Source organism: Panicum hallii, chromosome 4, assembly GCF_002211085.1.
Source record: "Panicum hallii strain FIL2 chromosome 4, PHallii_v3.1, whole genome shotgun sequence".
In the NCBI taxonomy this organism is placed as follows: Eukaryota; Viridiplantae; Streptophyta; class Magnoliopsida; order Poales; family Poaceae; genus Panicum; species Panicum hallii.
The window spans coordinates 44,961,166-44,978,184 of NC_038045.1; the positions used below are offsets into that span (position 1 = coordinate 44,961,166).

The window sequence follows — 17,019 nt, forward strand, 5'->3', positions numbered from 1 at the left end:
ACGCGGTCGCGCGTCAGCGTTTTAGGATCTGATGATGGACCGCGTGTGCAGGGTTCCATGCAGCCAAACGGTAGTAGGCCGAAGAAGCCCAAGTCACGAACTGTAGTACATTAGTAGATAGATCCAGAAGGGAGCAGATTAAGCGAGCAGTGAACAACGACACGAACGAAAGCCGGAGATAAAGCGTCTCTGCACTCCGTACAAAACAAGGCCGCCTACGGGGCAACCCCCGCACATGCACGCTGCAGGGACCAGGGGCCAGGGGATGGCAGCTTCCATTGCGCGGGCGCGCGTCGGCGGCGGCAGGTCCATGGATCGGCCCGGCCGGCCCTCACCGAACCTTCTCTCCACGGCACGCCATGGCCCAAGGATCAGAGAAGAATGAAGAAGCAGGCGGTGACACCGCGCGCAGATCTAGCAGCAGCTTCATCACATCGCTGGCAAGCCAAGCGACGGAGATCTGTACGTGTGAGAGAGCTCGAGAGAAGTCAGGACACGAGCTGAAGGGTGGACGATGCTGACGAGCGACGACGGAGAGGCAACAGGAGTTGGTACGAAATGGAACAGGAGACCGTGTGAGGTGCTGTCAGCAAAAACAATTCAGAGGTGGCGGTGGTTAACTGTCGCAGCTGCAGCTGCAGCCGCAGTACTGTACATTGAATGCCGGCTGTCCCGATGACACCAACCGGAAACAGGAACAGGAGCTACACTTAACACGCCAGCCACAGTATCGCAGCGGGCTCTGCAGAAATCCCAGCGGCTGGAAATACGAAGAATTTTGGATAGCAGAATCCAAGTCGGATGGAGATAGACTACTAGACAGGAGCTGACGCTACTCGGCTGCTGCCCGGTGCCCACGCGGAAACGCTCGTGTCTTTTGCTGGTGTCGCTCTGCTCGGCTGTGTCCTCTGCACTGTTTCCTCTTTGGAGCCAGCGGCGTCCGATCTCTTCCGTTTCGTCCCACGGCGCGCGGCGGGGTCTCTCGCTTTCTGCGCCGCCGACGCTTTTTCGGCTCCCGCCCCGCTTTTCGCTCTTTTTTCTTTTCCGGACGGCGTGTACGTTATCGATCAGCCGCTGGCGACCGTGGTCCACTCGAACCGGCCGCCGGCGTCGAGCGGCAGGCCGCGGGCGACGTCGAAGTTGTACCTGCGGTGGAGGAGGAGGAGAGCCCGGAGTTAGCGACCTCGGCGGTCCTAGTGTCCTGAGTCTTGACGACGGTGACGACGACCGACGGAATGTGAATTCCTTCCTGCACTTACTTGGCTGCGAAGCGCTCGGCCACGGCCTTCTCCGCGGCCGCGAAGAACTCCTCGATCTCTTCCGCGGCCGGTGGCGTCCTAGCTCGGCAAGCCACCGCGGTTGTCGCAGCGGCCGAAGAAGGCCCCCGGTGGCGGTGCCTGTGCTCGTCCGCCGCCTGGGCCTGACTCGACTCCTCGTCGCTGAGACCCACCGGTGGCCGGCTCGACGGCGTCGCCTCCCTTCTGAATTGCGACATCAGAACAAAACCGTGAGGAAATTCGTGGCACCAGCTCACAGCTCGTAGCTCGTACCTCAAGCAGAATTCCGGCGAACTCACCTCTCGCGGTCGCACCCGGCCGAGTCTCTGACGGCGCTCTCCACGTCACGGTCCTCGCGTGCCTGTACCAAGTCGAAGTGACCACGATGAGAACGCATAATTCAGCGCCAGAAGCAGGCAAGAGCAGCTTGAACAATTGCGAATTCTAGTAGCTAGCTAGGGTTCCCGCCCCCGGCCCACCTCGGCTGCGCCACCGGTCCTCTCCCAAGCCGCCGCCACGACGACGACGTCCACCGACGACGCCGTGCTGGAGCACCTCGACGAGATCTCGGCGACCGCCGCCGCCGCCTTCTCCTCCGCCGGCACCGGGCACCGCGCCTCGGCCGCGGCGGCCATGAACAGCCTCCTGCTCCGCAGCTGCAGGTAGCACCCTGCCTCCTCCGACGACGCGCAGCCGCCGTTGCCACAGCCAGCCCCCACCTCCGCCACCTCCGCGCGCGCTGCCGCCTGCTTCCTCGGCCTCTTGGGCGCCGGTGCCGCCGCCGAGGCGGCACCAGCGAGTGAGGCCGCGGACGAGCGGGACCGCGTCCGGACGCCGGCCACCACCTGCGCGAGCTCCGCGGCCGGCGCCCGCCCCGCGCGCTTCCTCATGTACTTCCCCATCAGGGGCGAACCAAAGGGAAGCGAAGGCGCGGCTGCGCTTTCGAGAGTTTGGACGCTTGCCTGCTGCTCCCTTCCTTCCCAAGTTCCCTTCCCCTCGCGCACGCACGGCACGGGACACCCTCCTTTTTATCTTTCCAGCCACGGCCCACGGGGAGGCGGCCGCCTCCGGTGCTGGCTGACCGCGTGGTCGTAGGAATAACGGGCGAGGGGCCGGTCAGAGGTCAGATCCGGATCCGACGGCTATGGGTGCGCGCCCGAGCCCCGCGCGCCGTTACCCGACCGGGAGGGGCCCGCCGCGGCCGTTGGGGCAACGGCACGGCGCAGGGCCGCTCTCTCTCTCTCTCTCTCTCTCTCTCTCTCTCTCTCTCTCTCTCTCTCTCTCTCCGTTCCGTGACGTTTCCGGCGAGGCAGGACGTCATGATTGCGGGATCGGACGGTTGGGGCTTCCGGATTTCGAATTCAAAGCTCGATCGGTGTGTCAGGCGGGCCGGGCGAGCGTGGCGGCGGCATGGGCGTGCGCGCGTGGCGTACGTGGTGACATGGCTCACGCGTGGGTCGGGAGTAAATGCCGCCACGTGCGTGCACCGTCGCAACCGTGCGGCCTCGCGCTGGCCGTTTCGTTTCCGTGCCTCCCCGCTGCGACGTTATTACGAGCAGCGTGCACGTGCGAGCCCACTCATCAAGCTGCTCACAGTGATTTCTTTCTGGCCTGCGGCCCACCATCAGCCGTGGCTGTACTGACCCAGCTATTTTTTTTTATAGGACCAGCTAGTTAATTACCCTACCGCGGTAACCAAGCATATACTAACCGTGAACCTGCAAGTACTCTCACGTCTTGTTGCCCAAAGCCGGTCGGGCCGATGCGCACGCGACCGCGCGTCGACGGCGACGCCGCCGGCCGGCCAGCCTGCACGTACGAGCCGGCGGGGCCGTCACATGACTCTGCATCAGAAGGATCCGCGCATTGATCACGCACACGTACAACCGCCCCGCATGCGCGCGTACGTACGTGTCGCCACGGGTCTGCCGCCCGGCGGGTACACTGGCCGTAGCCCGTTGCCCGTTGCCCGGGTAGGCGCGTGCGTGGCGGTAGCGCCCGCCGCGATCCGCCTGGTGGCGCGTAGCGTGGCTGGCTGCATGGGCAGGCAGGCAGGCATGCACGAGCGGGTCGCGTCGTCGCCCCGGCGGTTTGTTGGAGCTTGTTGGATGCAGTTAACTCCGGCCGCCGCGGCCAAGTGGAGCGCATGCATGCGGACGGCCCTCGACACCCGCCGCGGCGGGAGGAGGGTACCCGAGGAGAGGCGCGCGCGCCGCGCCACCAATCATCACCAACCATGCGGCGTCGGGGATCAAACGCTGCCTGCCTGCGTGCGTACGTGGCCTCCCTTGGCCTAGCGGATTGCCGGGCAGCGCGACGTGCATGCGTGCACGTGACCGTGATGGTCCTCGCTCGTAGTCACCTGGATGGCCAAATCATCGACCAATGCAAACAAATCTGGGCGGGGCGAGCTTCTTGTAAGCATCGGGCATTGCTCGTGATCGATACTTGTTCCGGAGCAAAATTCCAAGCGACTTTTGCCCCGAAGAAACTTCCATGCGCGGAGGTTGACGAAGATGTTGCCTCTCGCCGTCGATTGAGGGTGTACCGCCACTGTGACTTTGTGAGGGGAAAAGTTCCTTGTCGCTGTCTTCCTCGATGTTTTTCTTTTAGTTTCTCGGATCGGAGGATCTACCAAGTTCGTTCAAAAATTCTCATTTTGGTTCAGGTTGCTGCTGCTGCTGCGCTAGGTGCGGCTGCAGTTGCCGAGGGAGCAAGCAAGGCTCCAGCTAGAGGCTGACATGTGGGCCTACAGGGTTAGTTGTGCAGCTGCAGCGGCTTATGCAGCTAGCTGTACCGACGAACAATGGATAAGCATGGGTTGACGTTGATCCAGCCCTTGAGGAAGATGCTAGCTAGCCAGCCTGCAACAAAGATAACCCTCCAGGATAAGGTAGAACGCATGTCATCTACCGGTTGCATTAACAAAACATTTATCTTCGTCCTCTCTGCATGCTCCTGCTCCATGGGATCAAATGACGTCAAGCTAGCTGAGCAGAACACATCATGTTTCAAGCAGGCATTGGCTGGATCCAATCCAAGAATAGTTATCCTGCCTGACAGCTGCAGATTGGCAGTAGTACTTCTGGAAGAGAGAACCATTAGCATGTGACGGTCCGTGCTTCTGATCAGTTTTCTGATGTCACAGGTGAGACAAATAAAGGTTCCTGTCTGGAGCCCACTAAATTAAGCTTCGGTAAACACGGATAAGCGCCGGCCAGTGTTATCCGACGAACCGGGGCCGTGATTGGAGCAGGGGTTCCAGGCGAAGATGAAAGGTACTTAGCCAATGTTGAAGAGTAAACCGGCCGAGTAGAATAACCGATAGCATCCACACGTGAGGAGCATCCGATCCGATGCTTAATTCTCTACTCGTCGGGAACTGTTTGGAGAAGGAAGAGAGGAGTCGAGAGCTGCGAGCACGAAAGATGCAATGGATGGGAGGAGGGAGCAGAGCAACTGATCGAGCAGGTGCCAAGGGCAGCGCGTGTGCTGGCACTGGGAGGAAGAGGCCAAACGCAGTAGGACAAAGAGAGGGGCGGAAATAAAGGACATGCTCCATGCCGCTGCAAGTTACGGCGCCTGGCAGGATCGATCTCCCAGCTCGTCCGGTGCGGCTGGCCATTGGCGACCCGGCTAGCTCGTGTCCGTTGTTGCAGAGCCGGCGGCTTAGGAAGAGGGCCCGGCGGCTAGCTTGCGGGGACGGGGTCGCACTGCCCTGCGGTCGGTGGGGAGCAGTACAGTTTCGACGTCCCGGGGTCAGTTCGCTGTCTGGCGCCCTCGCGCAGCAACGAGCCACAGCAAGCCGCATCATCGCCTCGACCAGGTCCCAGCGCCGGAACGCCGGATGAATGAAGCACACGGGTTGCCAAGTTGGGAATTGAACCTCGCAGATATTCCATGGGAGATAGCTACGGGAGATGTACAGTTTAGTTTTTAGAGATGGCAACTTCCTCTTCCTGCCTCCAAACATGCTTGGCCTAACCGCGCTTCATTAACAACGCGCAGAAGATAGTGCGTGCTCTCAATGAATACACGAGCGACGAGTAGTGTAGCACAATGCTTTGAGTGCTCTACACTGCTACTCTAGGCCACATCGACGTGCATGTATAGGACATTCCAAGCCTTGCCGCAACAAAGTTTGTTTTCTAACTTGTCCGCCGACCATGCACAGCTCAACAGTTGAAGGTTCGGTGTGCCTGGGCTCACCCATCGCTTATTAGCGACACGATTCTGAGCTCTGCCGCTGTGCGAGTCTGCGTGCTCGACTGATCCTTGTCGCATTGAGCGACGGCTGGGCTACAACCTCGTGCGGCCCCGCCTGCGGCTGCGGCAAGGTTCAGGAATGCGAGATGAGAAGACCTTTGCGTGGCTCTTCGTGGGGGAGAACACAGGACCCTAGGCGATTCATGGGAGCACCTTCTCTATAAGAAAGAATGTCTAGTGTCTATGTTTCAACTTTTTTTTTTTTGTTTTTTTGAGCAACCGTCATTGTGTTTGGCTGTTCGCGTGAGAGAGATGGGTTTAGCGTTTTTTACAACGTCCAAAAGGCCATTGTACAGTCCATAGGCCACGAGGCCCAGAAATGGGGCATCTTCCCGGCCCAGTAAGCCCGGTGGCCGAGAACGATGCAAATATGCATACAGCACCCCAAAACTAAAAGAATCCATTCCGAGCCCTCTTCTCCCCACCTGCGGCGCCACGACTCCCCAAAGCCCATCGGAGTCCGGAGTCCATCCCCGGAGGCGAAGATGGCGGACGTCAGCGGCGACGGCTTCGGGGGCCGGCGCCCGCTGGGGCTGCTGGCGAACGCGAGAAAGCGGAAAGACGGGTTCGTGCAGCTGTTCCTGATGGCGGGCATCTTCATGATGAGCCTGCGGTCCCTGGGCCAGAAGCACCGCCTCCGCGACCTCGCCGACGACGCCGCCGACCTCCGCCGCGAGCGCGACGACCTCTCCCTCCGCATGCGCCGCCTCCAGGACGCGCTCCGCCGCGAAGCCGACGCCGACGCGTCCGGCGCCCTCGCGTCCCACCTCCGCCGCATCTTCGCCGCACACCCCGCCCCGGCCACCGCCGCGGCGGAGGACCAGTAGGTCCCTTGCCCGCCACCCCCCCCCGCCCCCCAGAACCCTTCGCCCCCCGCCTTCTTGTTCCATGATGATGTCTTTGTCTGCTCAGCCGTGAGGGCTTCGCGTGCGTTCTGCCGCCAGCGGACTCGCAACCCGTGGCAGCGCGTGCGACGTGTTTGTGGAAATGCCGCACCGGATTTGCAGCGAGCTGGCTGAAATTGTTGCTACCTCGAGACACTGTTTTTTGAGACTTTAAACTTGTTCATGTTTCAGATCGCCCGAAGGTCATTTACTTCCATCCTGCTTCTGTTAAGCTGCTATGGCGTTTGAGTTGTACCGTGTGCTTCGTGTACTGGCTCAGGATTGCATTGATGCTAGATCAGCTATGTTAATATGTCAACGGCACATATGATACAGTCACACAGGTTGGCTTCACACTCTGATTTAGCATGTCGAGTGCATGCTAACCAGCTGAACTACTCGGGCAATCTGCGCATCCTAAAGTGCGGTTTGAGTAATTTGCCAGGATTGAATTATGTTTTGTTTGAAGTGTGTGTGTTATGTCTGTCCCCTTCCTTTTCCACAGAGCTGATCGCTCAAGCCTGGGCGTCGAGCTGCTCAACCCAGGTCCCAGGATGAATTTGCACATTATGTTCGGAAGAGGGATACACAACTCTAAAGGTAGTTGGGTGTGAAATTGCACAGCAGGAGAGCAGGAGCTACCTGCTGGTAGTACCTATGGAAATGAAGGCTTGATGTTGTTTACTTGTTTAGCAAATATAAATAGTGTGCGCTCAACTACCTTGCAGCTAGGTACTTGTGGTCTACTCTGGGTTTTCCACTACTGACAAGAAACAGATAGCCAGAAATCAAGTGTCAAAAGCATCGAATTTACACTCTGGAGGGGAAACGCTGCACTAGGCGTTCTCAGTTTCTCTGTCCAGAAACATTGGACCTGCCGATCTGCGATCTGTTTGGCATCTCAAGAAACTCGGACGGAGCCGTCCGTTCCGTAAGGCTCGGCGCGCATCCGCCTTAGGCCTCGTTCGGTAGCAACGTAACCGTTCCAGGCCAGAAACGGTTTTAGGGCAGGAATCAGTGAATTCTATCCCTTCACTTGATCCTGGCCTGGATCCGAGCCGGAGGGTCAGACTAGTGGCTGCGTTCCGGGCCATGGAGAGGGTGGAAAGTTCGTTCTGGCCTGTTCCGGGTCGGACCAAAACGAACAGTGATTTTATCGTGGGCTTGGTTTTGAAACGGACCGCTCCAAACCACCCGGAATGAGCCCCGGAACGGCCCGTTCCGAGGAAACCGAACGGGGCCTTACACTGAAGGTTTGTTTTTTTTCCTGAACGGCTTTGGTTATGTTCCAGCAAAGGGCAAATTCTGTACGGCGTTCATGCTCCTTTGTATGATTGTATCTGTTGTCTGCTACTGCGTTGGCAAACGAGGCCGTGCTAGGTGGGCTAAAACGGGATGAAAGTTGCCTGGCGCCGACTGCTGTGCATGCGGGAAAGCGGGCCAAAACTCGGCCTGTGGGATAACCGAAGGGATTCATACATGGGCCAACGTATTTCTCTATCTGCTCCCACAAAAGAAAAGCTATGAATTGTTTGGAGCTGATCTCGAAAAAAAGCATGAAAACTACTGAGTTTTTCCCACAAAGTGCTTGGCTTGGAATTAGAAATCAGGACGCGGTCGGCCGGAGGACTGCGTTTTCCCCAGCTAAAGAGCGTTGTCGCTGCCACACTTCGCTGGCATGCTTTTCAGTTTTCATGCACAATGATTTAACTATAATAATTCAAACCTTGCTTAGCTGATACCTGTCCATGATCTTCTTCCCCAGTGAAGAACCCACTTCCTCTGACATCCGAAATTGCAGAGTACTAGACTGCGCACGAGCCATGAGGAGGTACAGCTTCATAAGAAGATGGCTTCTGACGCAGTGACAACTATGCTACTAATCATTAGCCTACTACTATCTAAACAATTCTACCGTAAGACATTCCAGCATGCCTGATTCTCTCTTGTAACGTGCCAGCCAACCGCAGATCCTACGCTAAACAATGACTAATCCCACCAACCTGCAGTTCTAAACACGCGGCCTCTTCTGGTTAATCCCCATCATCATCCTACGAACCGTAAGTCCGTAACCTATCGTGTGGGCCAGCGCCTCCACTCCGTGAGTCCGGTAGCGACGAAGATCCGTGGGGCCCGCAGCTCAGTTTCCTGTCGGACCCACCCGTCGGCGAGCAGGCCTAGCGAGTCGGGTCACCGGCTCCCCGCCCCTCCCGGTCACGATACCGTCCAAGACGCCTCCCGAGCCCCAGAAGGCGCCGGCGCCTGCGGCGGCACGCGCACGCGCACGCAGTCATCGAGCACATTCCTCCCGTGAGCGCGCGCTGCTTCCGTGGCTCCCTGCCGCAGTGTGACTACAGCTCCTCGCTCGACGGCGGGGGACTCCGGCGCGCGGAACCCTAGCGCGGGCGCGGAGCTCACCCGGCCTCTGCGGCGCCGCTCCAGCATGGCTGCGGAGCCATGGTGAGGGGCCTGGCGCCGGCGCCGGCGCTCCGTGGCCGCACGGCCGCTGCGGCGAGGTGGTGCACCTGCCGGCGCGTCGCCGTCGCCGTCTGCCTGGGCAACCTCGCCGCCGCGCTGCTCGTGGCCCGCGCGCTCTACGCGCCCGGCACCTTCGCCTCTGCAACCAAGCGTACGCCACGTTTCCTCAGCTCACTGTTGGCTCTTCTGGTCGTTTCGAGCTTTCGATCAAATTAATCAGGCGGTTGGGTTCGTGCCTGTGGTTTCAGGCGGGGAGGCGAAGTATTCCAGGGAGCAGGTGAGGTGGGTGGAGGAGTCGATCCGGATTCGCCGCGCCGCCGAGCCCGCCGAGCTCATTGAAGCGGTATGGCCTGTTCTGCAGCCGAGCTTTTATGCCTGGGGTTCAGTTTGTTCAGGTGTTCTGTTGTAGTGGTGATCTGAAGCCTTTTGGTTTGGGTGTGCGCGAAGGTGAAGAAGCTGCGCAAGGCATTTGCGAGGGAAGAGAAGAGGCGGAAGGAGCTGCCGCTCGAGCTGAAGCAGAAAGTTTCGCGTGAGATTTTGCAGAGGCTGCGTGATTTGGGGGAGAATCGCAATACCACCGAACAACGAGGTCTGTATTTTTTTTTTTTGCCGTTGTTTGATTTGGTACTACTTGTAGTTCGGTCTTATTTAGTTGACTTGCTACCAAATTGGAATTATTGCTCGGTGCATCTGGGTGGCTGCACTACCCTTTTAGTACTGCGGTTGGAATGTCGTGCTGCTCTATGGTTTGGGGGTCATGTTGCTTTGGTTGACCAACCTGATCGCATCTGGCCAATTGTGCCATTAACTAATCTGGAGCTTTGTTAGGCTCACATCTACTAGCTCTTGGTTCTGAAAGATGCAGTAAGATGAATCTTAGAGTTGATCATTGTGTTTATTATTAGATAAAGAACATAATATAAGTCCTTTCTTTACTTCTACAATTTTCATGTTTCTTGATTTCCCTTCTACTTGTTTCAGTAATTTAACACCAAACAGTGTGGATTGCATCCATACTTTTGAAAACAGTGGGCTATATCATTTCTGCGGTACCCTTTCGAAAGGTTGGGCCAAAAGCTATCTTTTGGGTTCTTTCAGCTTACCTCGCCTGATTACTTTTTCATCATTTCATGGACATGCTATTGATGTGTTCCTTCTTTTATGTGTCTTCTTGTCCTCACTGGATTTTTTTCTATAAGTGTTGTTTGATATCTCAAACCTAATTGATTGGCATGCATTCAAGTAGTCAACAGGACAAGCCAAAGTTCAATTTCCTTTCTTTTTCTACAAGGGGTTTATTGTAAGATATGAACTCATCTCGTGTTGAGAAAATAATGACATGGTAGTGCCATGAGATACTGGTAGTTTAGGAAACTTAGCTATTACTGCTGTCATATGATTTCACACTTAGTTCCTTTTTAAGGTTATAGGTGAGTCCTTTTTATTAAAAAAAGAGATAACGCTTTATCGATTAGAACATTAGACAAATCTGAAATTGTTTACTGGTTGTGCACTTGTGCGTTTAATCTGTAAAAGTATGCCCTGCTTACTTATTAATTGCAAGATCAAATATATGTAGTGTTGATGATTTATTTTATATATTTACTAACTAAAATTGAACCTTTTCTTTCCATTTTTCTAATATATACCAGAAGCTATGGAATCATGGCGTGTTGAGAAGCTTAAGTATATCAGAAGTTCATCTACTCAGAATTTATCAAATTTTGGCCTCTCCAGTGATGAATCAAGTATGTGAGCTTGCTTGAAATTACTATGATAGTATGATAACATATTTATACTCGTTTTAGGTGTTTTCTTTTATCATCTGTAATGCCCTATGATGTGAAATTTAGGAATGTTAAAGCGAGCCTTGGATTTTAATTGGCGAATGCTATTGGAGGATATTGGTCTTTGGATACCTACCACTGTCTATCATATTGAACATGATGACAAGCCAGAGAATGAACAAGAAGGTTATTTCCTTTACACTGTTCATGTTGCTAGCGTTGTTGATTATGTCTTATGGATCACAAATGGTTACCAAATTGTGCGATAACTTTTTCCATTGCTCCAAGAGGCATTTGAATAATGGTTCTTGATTGGTGCTAATGTTGCAGAAGAAGAGATAGTACCTGGTCCACCTTTGCCCCCTGAATGCAATGCTGAACTGCATACTGATTATGGTGGCACCGCTGTTAGATGGGGCTTAACACACCACAAAGAAAATGCTGCAGATTGCTGTCAAGCTTGTATAGATCAGGCTAAGAGGGCTAAGCCAGGAGCTTTGAAGTGCAATATTTGGGTTTACTGTCCATCTGAGTTTGGATGCTACTCGCCAGACAAATATGAACACAAACATCAAGAATGCTGGTTGAAACAGGTATTTCCTCTTGTCACCTCTATGTACATTTTAGTATTTAACTATTAAAACAATGGGCCTAAGTCTAGTCTCTGCACACAGTTGTTAATGTTAGTTTAGCATTAACCAAATTGTCCTTGTTTCCTGGAATGTCAATTCCAAGTTGTGTTATGTCCTTTACATATATGATGTAAAGGTATTGGTTTATGTTTTATTAACAATGCTAGGACACATGAAGCTGTAGTTACTGGCAGGTGTTTGTTGGTAATGGTCTGTCTGCAGCACCAGCCCTGCCTCCACCCCTGGTTACTGGGCATATATACAGTCACGTATACATCTTAAAGCATAATGACTGCCTCTAAGTTGGTTATCACGGTTTTGGGCAGTGGAAAGAGTAGGCACTGCAAGTACAACCTGCACGATTATGGTGGCCTGGTGTTCAGTTTTTTCTTTTACTTGATAAAACACACTCCTTCGATCTTATAGTTAGTACTGAAATATCTATATGACACAACTAGTTGCACGTTAGATGATACTTACAGTATGCATACAACACAGAAGTTGATTCTCTTTCCATTTTATACATGGTGATGAAATGTTTGTGCATGACGGTCTGAAATTATAATATTTATGACTTCTGTTTTGATCATGTGAAGAATTTTGATTAAGGTCCTTTATTACTGGATAAAATCTCTTTTGTTACTTAATAGTGAGATGCTGTTCTTGTTGAACTCTTCCAATCTTCCTTACAAATGAAGCTTCATTTTTTTATGTTTGATCTTATTCAGTCATTAAAATAGTGATATCCTGTTCATATGTACGTTATTATGAGAATGAACCTTGTTCTACCTGACTAGTAATTTCGCCTGTATTGGTTTGTTTTTCAGGCTGACCACCCTAAATTAAACTTCAAAGACCGGTACTCTGAGCCGTACAGAGATTCTCATCCGACTGCCCCTGTAGTTGTGCCATGGATGTCTGGTGTTTTCAGTGCATGAGCTGCCTGCCTAGTGGCCACAGGAGCTCATTTCCAGTCCCCCAACTGAATCCCATACATTTTTCGCGAGCTCAGAAAACCATTTTTTTTCATTTCATTCTTTAGTACTACTAGTATTTAGGTTAGTCTACTTGATAGCTGAAGTTAGTCTCAGCTGGGTGGTAGATATTTTGGTTATGCTGGCGGCTTACTCAAGAAATTACACGAGTTAAGTAAATTCTCTTGTTTCGCTGCCCCATACTTTATTTCCCCTAAATCTGATAGCAATATTCTGTAACTGCTTTCGCTGCCACGAGCTGGTCGATCATGGAGGTTTTCATGTCTTGTGTAATTTGAAAGGGGGGAAGGTAAAAATGGGAAGCCATTTTCTTAAAATCGAGTTCATCTAATTATTTAACAGTACCTTAGGTGCTTTTTTTTTTGTGTGTTTTGGATGGTACGCAGAACTTGCTATACCACAATTTCTTAGGTGGGTGTTTGGTTCTCTATCACAACTCTAATACTCTTTTTTTTTATTAAACTTAAACTCTCTCTGTGGCTTCACACACTTGTTTGCATTGGGTCCCACGTGTCACGGTACACACCTTTGTCTCACACACTGTTATACCCGGGCCACGGAACTGCGTCCACACTGTTAGGATCCGGGCTACAGGACTGCGTATACAGCGTACATATATATATATATGATAGAAGATGGGATATGGTCTACATATCTATTGTAACTAGTAGAACTAGTCGGGACAGAAGGAAAGTACCCGAGTATTACTCGGGGAGGAATCCTAAGCTCGTATTTGGTTATGAGTTTATGGACTATATAAGGGTGGGTAGGGATTCTCCTCGAACGGGACCATGAGGGACAACTCGTGCCTCATGGAGGAATCAACAAGATCACCTGATCAACATCTAAGACAACACAAACTACATATATGACGTAGAGTATTACGTTCTTAGCGGTCTGAATTTATCTAAACTTTATATTTCTTGCACCTTCAAATTTCTAATCTTGATAATACTCTACCTATAAACTTACTAACTCGAGGATATACCTCATTAAGCGTGGTGGTAACTCACTAACTCGAGGATATACCTCGTTAAGCGTGGTAAGATACCGACACACCTCCGACATAGTTTGCCGGAGATGTCTTGCACTGTGTACGCATCAACCAATCGTGATCACAGGATTCGCAGCTATTGTACTGAAAACTGAGTGAAGTGTCTACCGCAGACGGGAGCACGAGATTACTTGTGTGTGTGACGCGCACTCGCGCAGAGTGTGTGCACGAATTCGGTGTCCAATATGCCTTGGGCCTTGGCTCTTGGGAGGCCCACCGAGAATGCGGTGGGTGGCCCCACGTTTCAGCGACTCACTAGCGTCCCCAATCGGTGGAGCATGTCCTCCATTGGAGCGGCTCAGCGGCGTGGGCGTGTCCTTGCCATCATCCCCTCCGCCAAGAAACTCGGTGGTGTCCACCAGAGTAGCGGCCAAGGCATATGGCCCGGGGCCGTTACCCCTCGCGAGTGCGCACGAATCGCAAAGCAGGGGGCCCGGCGCACTGGAACCGTCGATGCCCCTTGGCCATCCCCTCCCCCAAGAAATCTCCAGCTTTTAAACCCCCGCACCCATTTCCGTCGCTGTCAAGGCACTCCTCGCAGCGCGCTCCGCTAGAATCCAAATTCAAAACCCCAATCCCGAGAGAGGAGGGGAGCGAAGAGAGAGAGGGAGATCCATCCATGGCTTCCGCCGCCGTCGTCAACGGGGCCCCGCTGGCCAACTACCTCAAGGAGCTCCCCGCCGCGCCGTCCGCGTTCGAGAAGCCCGTCGCCTCCGCCCTCCGCCTCCTCAACACCCAGGGCGGCGGCGACGACGACACCTCCGAGAAGCCCAGCGGCAAGGACACCGTCGACGGCCGCCTCGCGCTCGACCTCTCCGTCCCCAAGCGCTTCTCCACAGGTACCGTACCGCCTCGTGTTGGCCCGTCCCTTCCCGCTTGTTTGCTCTAACCCGGCGAAGTGAGACCGAGCGGCGAGTACTGATGATTTGGGGGTTCTTCCTGCAGGCGCCCTGGACCTGTTCGGCGAGCCGTCCAAGCTGCTCGAGCTGCTGGCGCTGACGGAGCACGGCGGTGCGGCGTCCGGGACCGGCCTCTCCGGGCACGGGTGGTGGGTGTCGAAGGAGGACGACGACGCGGTGCAGCTGAAGGTGGCGATGCCGGGGCTGGGGAAGGAGCACGTCAAGGTGTCCGCGGAGAAGAACATCCTGGTGATCAAGGGCGAGGGCGACAAGGATCCCGAGGACCGCAAGGGCCCGGCGCTGTACACCCGCCGCTTCCAGCTCCCCGCAGAGGCCTTCAAGATGGACCAGATCAAGGCAGAGATGAACAACGGCGTGCTCAAGGTGACCGTTCCCAAGATCAAGGCCGAGGAGCGCAAGGACGTGTTCCAGATCAAGGTCGAGTAGGGGTGGGGATCGAATCGGCCCGTTTAGGTCTCAAGTCTCATAGTTGCAGTCGATATCGTAGTTGCAGTGCACTAGTAGTAGTTTAGTGGAGTAGTCATTACTGATGAAGAGATGTTGCGAACGAGAGGGAGACGTTTCTTTTTGGTGCTGTTGTTGTCTCGTGCCTGATGTCTGAGGCGGCCCTGTTTACCTTTCTGTTCGTCCTGCAGAGTTTAGCTTCTTGGATGGTGATGATCACTGATGACCTTGTTATGAACTTCTGGTGGAAATGGTATATGCAGTTACCGATCGGCATCTATCTGTGCTTCCTGTTCTTGTGTTCTTGTGGATTATTGCATTGCTCATCCTGTGCGAATTTGTGTTTGGCTTTGGCTAAATCTGAACTTGCTGATGGTTCAGACTTTCTGCAAAGTTGCAGCTTGCAACCTTCCATAATCCTCCTGCTGAGTTTCTTGGATGGGTGATGATGATCTGTCATGAATTTCGAGGCAAATGACATGCCTAGCTAGTTACTGGAATCTATGCATGTTGCCTGTTCGGCTGTTCTTGTGGGTTTCCTGCAGCTCTGATGGATTGCGAAATTGAGTGTTTATCCTTGGTTAAATCTGAATTTGTTTATCATTCGTTAAATCTGATTTTGTTTATCCCTGGTGAAATTTAAACTTGTTGATAGTTTGCCTCTGAATATGCATATTAGTTATAATCATGGAGAAGATTCAACAGAGCTCTCAAACTTAAAGAGAAATGGAGTCTATTTATAATTAACGTGTCAAAAGGCAAGAGGTATTTGAAGGTTTGAAAAACGTGTTATTTCCTACCAGAAGGTGCCTCTATTTTGTTTGTTCTTTTGTGTCTTTAGGACCTTGCGAATAACATGAAGGCCTGCAAGGATCAGTTTAAAGAGTTTGAGAGGAAAGATGTAAGATACAGGGAAGATTTAAAGCATCTTAAGCAGAAGATCAAAAGGCATCCATCTGTGCTTCCTGCTCGTGTTCTTGTGGATTATTTCTTCTTTTTTTTCGATGCTCATCCTTTGCAAATTTGTGTTTTACATTGCCTGAATCTGAAATTTTCGATGGTTCAGCCTTGCTGCGAAGTTGCAGCGTGCAACCTTTCCCTGCTCGTCCTGTTTGATTTTTTTCTTCTTTTTTTTATGGGCACGATGATCTGTGGATGTCGTCTGTTCTCGTGGTTTCCTGAAATTGAACATTGCGATTGTGTGTTTATCCTTGGTTATTAAATCTGAACCTATTTGTCCTCTTAAATCTATTGATAGTTTCGTCTGAAATTCGATTTGCGTTTCCAAAATTGGAGCAAGCCACAAAGAATGTACAGACCACAACGGATGGGATTCCTCCGTAGTACTTCTCTGTCACTGACGTGTGAGATCAGACCCGCATGTTAGTGATCTAACTGCAGGTGAAGTACCGCAGAGGATCCATGTCCAACGACATGCTGTGCTGTTTTACAGTATAATTATTGCGATATAATTATTCGATAGAACTTTCAAGTTTCTCTACAATAATACCAGTATAAGAAGTATTAAAAAAAGTATAAGAAGTACAACGCAATGGCGCATCCTGATTACAAACTGATTTGGAGGAAAAATATTCTTTACATACAGTTACACTGGTCTGATCAACGCCTGACAGGCTTTGCTAGGCTCTGAAATCATTCCTGATTTCTACCCAAGTCTCCTTCCTCTAGGTCTTCAGTCTTGTTGCTCCCTTCTTCATCTTCCTCGCCGCCATGGCCTCCTACTCTGCTTTCAAGAAGAGCCAAAGTAACCTCTGCACCGGGCTCCCACGACCGGGAACGCGCCGCTCAGAGGTGCATCAGGTGTATCCAATCGCTGATCGGCTTCGCGTTCCCCTCCATCGCTTCCAGCTTTTCGTAGGCTCCGGATTGTGCAGCCTGCGCTGAATCTGACGACCCTTGGCGATGACATCACAATATTTGGCCTGAAAGCGAGGGAGGTTGTGAAAAATGAAAACTCGTGGTTGAGAAAATGAAAACTCACAGAACGGACAAGTACATTAGAATCATTGATAATCTTGATTAAAATTCTACTACCCATGCAAGTGGCATGCTACGAAACTGGAGATCATTCGTTCATTACTGCCAAAGAAATCAAAGAAACGCGCTCATTTGTGCGATTTGTACATCACGTTCAAATGGTTGTTCAAACTTCAAACACCTGACATTCTGACAAGCTTTCCAAGTTGCGTTTTCCGAAGAACTGAATTTACAGCATCATGTGTTCATTATTCACTTCCATGAATTTACAGCGAATTTGTTCA

General features: G+C 52.4%; 4 protein-coding genes across 4 annotated transcripts; 3 read left to right on the top strand and 1 right to left on the bottom strand.

Moving 5' to 3' along the window:
* Positions 1-581: 581 nt before the first annotated feature.
* LOC112890222 (cyclin-dependent kinase inhibitor 1-like) lies at positions 582-2,260 on the bottom strand. Its single transcript, XM_025957119.1, has 4 exons — positions 1,757-2,260; positions 1,577-1,638; positions 1,260-1,481; positions 582-1,146 (listed from the first exon to the last, which is right to left on the bottom strand). Exons 1-4 carry the CDS (start codon positions 2,177-2,179, stop codon positions 1,068-1,070), a joined length of 786 nt encoding a protein of 261 aa, XP_025812904.1. The 5' UTR covers positions 2,180-2,260; the 3' UTR covers positions 582-1,067.
* Positions 2,261-5,951: 3,691 nt separating this feature from the next.
* On the top strand, positions 5,952-6,864 carry LOC112889941. The gene has a single exon (XM_025956744.1). The coding sequence runs from the start codon at positions 6,029-6,031 to the stop codon at positions 6,368-6,370; it is 342 nt and encodes a 113-aa protein (XP_025812529.1). The 5' UTR covers positions 5,952-6,028; the 3' UTR covers positions 6,371-6,864.
* A 1,735-nt stretch (positions 6,865-8,599) lies between these two features.
* On the top strand, positions 8,600-12,553 carry LOC112888447. Its single transcript, XM_025954665.1, has 7 exons — positions 8,600-9,056; positions 9,154-9,248; positions 9,353-9,494; positions 10,558-10,653; positions 10,759-10,878; positions 11,023-11,285; positions 12,152-12,553. The coding sequence occupies exons 1-7, from the start codon at positions 8,885-8,887 to the stop codon at positions 12,260-12,262; spliced, it is 999 nt and encodes a 332-aa protein (XP_025810450.1). The 5' UTR covers positions 8,600-8,884; the 3' UTR covers positions 12,263-12,553.
* A 1,342-nt stretch (positions 12,554-13,895) lies between these two features.
* LOC112889559 (26.2 kDa heat shock protein, mitochondrial-like) lies at positions 13,896-15,015 on the top strand. The gene is made up of 2 exons (XM_025956266.1): positions 13,896-14,212; positions 14,319-15,015. Exons 1-2 carry the CDS (start codon positions 13,993-13,995, stop codon positions 14,717-14,719), a joined length of 621 nt encoding a protein of 206 aa, XP_025812051.1. The 5' UTR covers positions 13,896-13,992; the 3' UTR covers positions 14,720-15,015.
* Positions 15,016-17,019: the final 2,004 nt, after the last annotated feature.